The sequence below is a fragment of the Syzygium oleosum genome, unplaced genomic scaffold, assembly GCF_021117445.2.
Source record: "Syzygium oleosum isolate NSW1041296 unplaced genomic scaffold, Sole_v2.1 Sole_v2.31, whole genome shotgun sequence".
In the NCBI taxonomy this organism is placed as follows: domain Eukaryota; kingdom Viridiplantae; phylum Streptophyta; class Magnoliopsida; order Myrtales; family Myrtaceae; genus Syzygium; species Syzygium oleosum.
In genome coordinates, this window is record NW_026607515.1 from 2,385,733 (window position 1) to 2,394,977 (window position 9,245).

The 9,245-nt window shown below is 43.6% G+C and overlaps 1 protein-coding gene across 1 annotated transcript; it reads right to left on the reverse strand.

Moving 5' to 3' along the window:
* Positions 1–7,353: 7,353 nt before the first annotated feature.
* LOC115683218 (ethylene-responsive transcription factor ERF027-like) lies at positions 7,354–7,878 on the reverse strand. The gene has a single exon (XM_030607677.2). It carries the CDS (start codon positions 7,876–7,878, stop codon positions 7,354–7,356), a length of 525 nt encoding a protein of 174 aa, XP_030463537.2.
* Between the last annotated feature and the right edge of the window lie 1,367 nt (positions 7,879–9,245).

A 9,245-nucleotide genomic window follows, 5' to 3' on the forward strand; every position in this document is an offset into this window, starting at 1 on the left:
TACCTACATCCACGAGGAGAGCCAGCAACAAATAATCCACTATAATCGGAGAATCAGAGTTACAATTCGCTCATACGCTCGAGTGTTTCCCACACCTACGTTTAAGCCCAAACCCAAAGTGTTTACGAATAAACAATTTAATTAAACAAAATAAACTCACTGCACAAATCTCCGCGTGTTGAAGCCCAAAGAGAAACGCTCTCATATGATCAAAATCAAGAACGTCGTACGTACTTTCTATTTGTTCTCGCGCGGCGTCCTTCCCTGAGAGCTTCGTGGGCGTTCGCGGCTAGTGCGACTCTGTGCTTGTGCGGCTTCAAAACCCTCGCAGAAGATACCATGCCTTTTATATGTGTGCCCCTGCTTTCTCTTTTATTTTATTATTTAATTTTAAGAGTCAACAAAGAATAACTTTGACCAGGGCCCACCAGTTTTCCTTCTCTGTTGAAGATGTCCTTCACTTTACGCAGAAGGATTTCTTTTATAGGCAATTTTGAATATTTTCTGCAAAAGAAAATATATATATCTTCACGATAAATATGAAATTTATCCAAGCGAGTCACGTTCCGTAAACGATTCAAACTCAAGACATAAATTCAACAATTCTCCATCTTGGCTCGACGTTTGTAGCCAAGTTATAGTACTCATCTCCATGCTAGCTCTCCCAACGCCCCGACGGGCGCTCACTCTCCACAGACGCCAATTGTGCTCAAGCAGAGCTTGAGCTTCGCCAAAGGAACAGGCTTAGTCATCATGTCCGCTGGATTCTCTGCTGTCGCAATCTTGTTAACAACAACCACGTCCTTCGCTAAGACATCTCGGATGAAGTGGTACCTGATGTCGATATGCTTCGTTCGCTCATGATAAACCGGATTGTATGCCAGATATATCGCACCTTGATTATCACAGTGTATATCAACACTTTTCTGATCTAACCCAAAGTCCGAGAGTAAACCTTTTAGCCATATCGCCTCTTTCGCTATAAAGGTCAGTGCCATGTACTCTGCCTCAGTCGAAGACAAGACAACGTGATCCTGTAAGGATGCCTTCCAACTAACTGCACCACCTACTAGCGTAAATACGTACCCTACTGAAGACCTGCGTTCATCCAAGTCACCTGCGTGATCCGAATCCACATAACTAGTGGTCTCACTGCCATTATTGTCCCTTCGGTACACAATTCCAACGTCTGCTGTCCCCTTTAAATATATGAGGATCCACTTCACAGCTTCCCAATGAGCTTTACCAGGACGCTTCATATAACGACTAACAATGCTCACTGCTTGTGAAATATCAGGCCTAGTGCATACCATAGCATACATAATACTACCCACTGCACTAGAATAAGGAACACGGGACATATGCTCCTCCTCCTCCTCAGTCTGCGGTGATAACTTATCTGAAAGTTTAAAGTGCATCGCCAAAGGTGTACTTACAGATTTCGCTGACTGTATATTAAATCGTGCAACAATCTTCTCAATATATTTCTTCTGAGAAAGACGTAAAATTCCTACAGTCCTGTCACGCAAAATCTCTATACCCAATATTTTCTTTGCAGCACCTAAATCTTTCATCTCAAATTCAGCACTCAATTGCCTCTTCAAGCACAACAATATCAGACATATTCTTAGTGCTATCAACATATCATCAACATATAGTAACGGATATATCAAAGACCCATCCTCCAATCTCCTATAGTAAACACACTATCCATCGGCTTTTGGAATAGTTCGACTAGCCATAAAAGAATCGAAACGCTTATACCCTCGCCTAGAGACTATTCAAGCCCATATAAAGATTTCTTCAATAAACAAACATGATCTTCCTTACCCGGAATAGCAAATCCCTCTGGCTGCCTCATTTAAATCTGTTCCTCCAACTCACCGTGAAGAAACGCTGTTTTCACATCTAACTGCTCCAGCTCGAGATCCTGTGCAGCAACTAAGGCAAGTAAAACACGAATAGAAGTATGTCTTACCACAGGAGAGAACACCTCGTTGTAGTCAATGCCCTCCCGCTGTGTATACCCCTTCGCCACAAGTCTCGCCTTATATCTCGCTGCCTCGACACCGGGAATGCCCTCCTTCCGTTTAAAGACCCACTTGCTACCGACAATCTTCTGGCTCTTAGGTACTTTGACCAACTCTCATGTCTGATTCCGATGAAGTGATTCCATCTCTTCACTCATAGCCCCTAGCCACTGCGACGACTCAGAACTAGCCATCGCCTCAGAGTAAGACGAAGGCTCATCTGTCTCCACCTTGTCACCTACAGTCAATGCATAAGCAATATCTGTATAACCATAACGTACCGGTGGTTTAATTTGCCTTCTCTATCTACCTGCGGCTATAGTGTGCTGCGGCTCTACTGATTGTTCATTATCACCGATTTCAGGAACTGCGGCCTCATCTGCAATCTCAGCTTCTGTTACCTTCGAGGTCTCTGGAGTCTCCACCTGAATCTCCACCTCACTGCTGACACCACGATATGTCTGCTTTGCTGATTGTGTCTCAAGACCCCTCCTTTGAAGCACTGCAGTCTCGTCGAAGATTACGTCTCTGCTGATTAGAAAATCGGGTGATCTGGGATCAGTGCACCACAGCCGATAGCCTTTCACCCCATGTGCATAACCCAGAAATATGCACTTCTTCGCCCTCGGCTCAAGCTTACCATCACTCGCATGAGCATACGCAGGACATCCGAATACTCGTAATCCGAAGTAATCAACAGGTTTCCCCGACCATACTTCCTCATGAGTCTTCCACTCTATAGCAGATGATGGAGATCGATTAACCAAGTAACATGCCATGTTCACTGCTTCGGCCCAAAATTCCTTGCCTATTCCTGCATGCGAAAGCATGCTCCGAGCTCGCTCCAGTAAAGTTCTGTTCTTCCGTTCTGCAACGCCATTCTGCTGTGGTGTCCCGGGCACTGTGCAGTGTCTCACAATCCCTTCTTTCTCGCAGAACTCGGTAAAATCTTTACCACAGAACTCCATGCCGTTATCGGTTCTCAGGCACTTGATCTGTTTATCTGACTGCTTCTCAATCAATGCCTTAATTTTCTTGAACCGATCAAACACATCAGATTTGTGCTTCAGAAAGTAAACCCATACCTTTCTGGAGTAGTCGTCGATAAATGTTAGCATATATCAGGCACCTCCTTTCGAAGGAACCTGAGACGGGCTCCAGACATCTGAATGAATGTACTCAACTGGTCGCTTGGTCGAATGAACAGCTGTTGTAAACTTAATCTGACGCTGCTTCCCAAAGATGCAGTGCTCACATAAGTCCAGCTTCCTTGTCTTCTGACCCTTCAACAACCCCCTATCACTCAGCATCGTCATACCTGCCTCACTCATGTGCCCCAAACGCATATGCCATAACTGAGTCAAGTCAGAATCTGACTCACCTGATGAAACTGCAGCAGCTCCTGTCACGGTCTCTCCCAGTAGATGATAGAGAGAACTCACTTTCTTCCCCTTCATCACTGTCATGGCACCTCGAGAGACCTTCAGCACTCCACCTTCAGCGGTGTACTTACACCCGATATCATCGAGTGTCCCCAAAGAAATAAGGTTCTTCTTGAGCTCTGGTACATGCCTCACGTCTGTCAGTGTGCGCACCACCCCATCGTGCATCTGAATCCGAACTGTCCCTATCCCCACAACATTGCAGGTTGCATTATTCCCCATCAGAACTCTACCACCATCTGCAGTCTGGTAAGTAGTAAACCAGTTCCTATGAGGCGTCATATGATAAGAACACCCCGAATCTAGCACCCATTCGTCTCCTAACGAACCAGTAGTCACACACAAGACGGCCTCTGCATCACTAGTGCTCTCCTCAGCAACGTTTGCCACACTGTTTGTAGCATTCTGCTTGTCACCTCTATTTCTCCGCTTCGGACAATCTCTCCTGATGTGCCCCTCCTCGTGACATTCAAAGCACTTCACGCGTCCTTTAGACTTTCTATTGCGTGACTTTGACCTGCTTTTACCTCTACTGCTACTGGACCCTCGATGTTGTTCTCTACCTCGAATCACTAGTCCTCGCGCTACATCCTGCGCTAGACTGTCATCTCGCAACTTCCTCTGCCACTCTTTAGAAAACAATGCTGACTTTACCTCTTCCGAGGTAATCGTAGTACGCCCTTGGAGTAGTGAATCAGTAAAGTGCTCCCATGATTCAGGTAAAGAAGCCAATAACATCATGCCCCGTTCCTCATCATCAAGTATCTTACCGACGTTTTTCAAATCCATCATGAGTTTATTAAATTCGTCTAGGTGGGATCTGATCGACGTACCTTCAGTATATCGGAATTGAAAGATCTTCTTCAACATGTACAATCGATTGTTCAAACCCTTCGTTACATAGAGTGCTTGTAATTTTGCCCACAATACTGCGGCATCCTTCTCCTCAATCACCTCTATTAACACTTCATCCGATAAATTCAGTAGGATTGTACTCTTCGCTCTCTCCATTAGCTCTGCTTTATCAGCCGCTTTCATTATAATGGGTAACCCATCTTCGCCATCTAATGCTTTGGCCACACCTTGGGTTGCCAATAGCGCACGCATCTTGACGCTCCATAACCCAAAGTTGTTCTTCCCGTTAAACTTCTCAATCTCAACTTTTGCTCCAGACATAATTGCAATAGCAGAATTTCCAGATAATAATCAGACAAGCAAAAACCCCAAATCACAATCCAGAAAATCCAACCCTCAAGCTCTGATACCAATTGTTGGAAATATAATGCGGAAACGACAGGATCTTGTAAATTAAGTTAATGCGAAAATACCATAGAAATAAACGAGAAACGATAAAAGACACCAGAGATTTACGTGGTTCGGTCCGAATATCGGTACCTACATTCACGGGGAGAGCCAGCAACAAATAATCCACTATAATCGGAGAATCAGAGTTACAATTCGCTCATACGCTCAAGTGTTTCCCACACCTACATTTAAGCCCAAATCCAAAGTGTTTACGAATAAACAACTTAATTAGACAAAATAAACTCACTACACAAATCTCAGCGTGTTGAAGCCCAAAGTGAAACGCTCTCATATCATCAAAATCAAGAACGTCGTACGTACTTTCTATTTGTTCTCGCGCGGCGTCCTTCCCTGAGAGCTTCATGGGCGTTCACTCCGGCAGCCACATTGTTTTTGTTGAATTTATGTCTCGAGTTTAAACTCGCGTTCTTATTTGGCTGATTTCGGACGAGGGGCTCTCGGCAGCACAAATAGAAAAATAAAGAAGGTCACTAAAAGACAAAAAAATTAGGGGCACACTTTATTTTATTATTTCTATTTCAACCATGGACTCCTTCTATGAGAGACATAGAAAAGGAGGACTATGCCATATGTATATATGTTGCCGAACAGAATAGGGTATTGAGCGAGCCGCACTAGCCGGGAACGCCCACGAAGCTCTCAGGGAAGGGCGCCGCGCGAGAACAAAAGTAAAGTACGTACGACGTTCTTGATTTTGATCGTACGAGAGCATTTTGCTTTGGGCTTAAACACGCGGTGATTTGTGCAGTGAATTTATATTGTCCAATTGAGTTGTTTATTCGTAAACACTTTGGATTTGAGCTTAAATTTAGGTGTGGAAAACACTCGAGCGTATAAGCGAATTGCAACTCTGATTTTCCGATTATAATTGATTATTTATTGCTGGCTCTCCCCGTGGATGTAGATACCGATATTCGGACCGAATCACATAAATTTCCGGTGTCCTTTATCGTTTCTCGTTTATTTTTCTAGTATTTTCGTATTGACTTAATTTGTAAGATTCTGTCGTTTTCGCGTTGTATTTCCAACAATTTTCATCTAACGTAAAGTGGTTCTTGCAAATACCAAGGACCATCAATAGGTTTCCCATCAGATGAAAATTTATAATGTTGGAACCACTTATCTCCAATGCAACCTGAACTTTCACACTTTTCAACGCAAGACCTGGCAAAACATCAACACTAGCCATGATGAAATGGAAAGTATTCCAATCAAAGAGCAAGCTTCCGGAATGAATTTATTGCAAACCAGCAAGTAGATAGGCCGACTTAGAAGAACTACTCTACTGCCATTAAGAAAAACAAAGAAAAATCTTTTAGGGAAAGGACTTTTTTTCTATTTCTTATCTACTTTAAATCCAAAAAAGAAACCAAGAGAAAAGCGGAAGCAACACACAGGTTCAATCAGCTCTTCCTAGAATAACTGCATTCAGCAAAATAGGACCTTTATTCTCCTAATAAATAAAATAAAATAAAAGCAAACTAAAGGGGAACTAAGTACAAAGAGAATGAAGATGTGTCTCGCTTCATTTGACATTCTAACTACGTCCTTAGACTCCTTACCTTTGCACATCGATCAATGTACTCATGTGATAATTTAGAAATACAGCCTGTTTATCTCTTAACAGCAAACGTAGATGGAGAAGTAACTCACATGGACAGTTTGAATCAGACTTGTTTGAACAACAAACGTCCTTAGACTCCTTTCAACTGGAAGAGTGCGATCATTGAATCCAGATAAGCTGAGAAGTTTATCTCCAGAAATGCCTGCAGTAAAGATCTCTCTCTTCATGGGATTGAATATGAGGCCTGACATGACGTAAAACTGATTAAAAGAGTCTCAATACTTCACTAATCCCTTCAGGCTTCCCATCCAAAAAGTAAACCAAGTCATTAGCAAAACATCGATGGGTAAGCTTCACCCTACTGCGGTTAGGAAACATTTTATCCTGTCCTGCAGCATAAGTAAGCCAAGAATAGAAAACCTATAAACGAAGATGAAGTAAGCTAAAATTGCTTGTTCTTAGTTTTACTGGTAGCCCCTCGATGGCAAAAGGGGTTGACGTAGGAAAAGCTACTTACAAGTGTGCATAGTGTAACGCACTAACGCACAGGTTTCCAAAAAACAAAGCACGTTTTACAAGCGACACATTTGTCAAATACAAGGAATCGACGCGATGTGATTGCTGAGGAAAAATAATCAGAAAGTCATTTGGAGTCAACTTTAGTAACTCTTGAATCGAAAACGTGGATGAAAAGAACAGGTGATGTTGATTCCATGTATGTGACCTCAGTTGTTCATACTTACAAGCTACGGCGTTTTATTACATAATACACGCCCATAAAAATATAGCCGTGTACGCATGACCTCATCACAACTCACAAACCATTTAACTGCTGATAAGACAAACCAGGAAAGTTCACGTCTCGGTGATATACTATTGGCATTGCCATATATTCTCTTCACGAGAAATTATTAGGTGGTTTCTAATCTCACTCCCACAAGAACATAGCTTTCCTATTTCTCAAGTGACGGCGTGAATGACTTCATTCTTGTCATGGATAATTCCACAGGCCTTCTGCATTGAGATATTCCGGTGATTCCTGTGGCAGCGGTGGGCTCACGAGCATCCCCTCCGCCATGTCGGCCAACAGGTTTGGCATGTTCAAAATGGCATCCTCATCGGTGAATTCTTGCCCCGAAGCCGCCATGCACGCGTTCGAGTCCACGTCAAGATCCCGCCTCAGGAGCCTCGTAGCCGCTGCTCTCGATGCGGCGGCACGTATGTCGGTTGGCGACGTGGAAGGCGGAATGGGGTATGTGAGGGCCGAGCTAGGGAAGTTCAGGAGGGCACCGGGGCCTTTTAGGGCAAGGACTGCCACGTCATAAGCGGCCGCAGCCATCTCCGCGGTCGGGTAAGTGCCGAGCCAAATGCGCGTGACTTTACGTGGCTCTCGTATCTCGGACACCCATTTCCTGCCACGAGACCGAATTCCGTGATACACCGGGTGTCTCCTGGAGACCGGAGGATGATCAACGGGCGACCCGGAAGCGCTGGGTGGTGGGGAGTGCTGATCCATGGTAACAGCGGTGGGAGAGGCGCGGGGGGAATGTTCCGTTTGTAGGGTTCATCAACGAAAACAACGCAGCGGAATATAGAACCCTAGATAGGATCCATGTGTATATTGAAATCGAAAAGGAATTTCGGTACGTACCTTTTGCAGATCGAAGATAAATCAGCAACTGATTGTGTCTGGATGAGCGCCCCAAGTGTTGCGCCTCTACCGGTATCCACACACACGAACGGAATTCTCCAACGATCCACGTGCTGGCGAAAGATCTTGAAGTTCCTTTTTCTTGAACGCTTTTTGATTTTCGATACTCTATCGAAAAAAAACCCTAGACAGAGAACGATTCTCTATCTATTTATACATCCTCATTATCTAGCGGGATTAAAAGAAGTGGGCCGGGTTATTTGGGCCCGCCAAACCATCTACCTTCAATCGTACGTTTAATCGTTATCTCATAACGCGCACGACCGCATAGATAATTTAAATAGGAGAATAAATTAAAATCTACTTCTTAAGTAGATCAAGGCGCACAGACAATATTAAGTCCGTTCGCTATTGTGTGCGACCCTGTAGGTTCACTAAACATTAATAGTGTGCCCAAAACTCTTTTGGCCCACAAGTCATAAGCGGTCTCTAGCAAGACATTATGACTACCTAAGTATAGTGAAGATCGGTTTTCCGACACAACCTAATCCACAACTAATATTAGAGTATCAACCTTGATTGATTCTTAGGGCAGACCACTAACAATCTCTCACTTGCACTAGAACCAATCATATAAACTAAGTCTCTTTTGTCACTTGATTTCCGAGTTAAGCATAAGACAGGACAAGTGTCATCCTTATATAGCTTAAACTCATTTTCCCGATACCGCAGTTAGACTGTCAAAACAAGTAGTTGACTCTTCAACTCACTTAAGCATGGCCATGCATTTCACAGTCTCAACTCTACGGGAGGCCAGGAAATCATACCCTCGTTATATGAGAGGGACAAATCCCATCTTGTCTACTCACATCACTCAGCACGCTTCATGACATACCCAGCCATTACCTTTATAATCACCTGTTACGGCTGACGTTTGGCAATGTTAAAGCACGCCAATCCACGTCTAGGAAACCATGGCAGACTCAGGTCAAAGGACTATACTCTATAGCTGTGATGAGAAATACTGATGACATTATATAACAATCCTACAGTATTCTCATAGCGGGTCAGTCCAATACAATGTTCTCCAACATGTATTCCATGTGATCAACTTTATATCTCTATATTCATGACCCGTGAAACTTGATCATCAGTTGACTCACATGCTAGTCTCAAATGCCATTTGCGTCCCAATGCACAATGGCAATTGACTAGGGACATTTAGAATATTA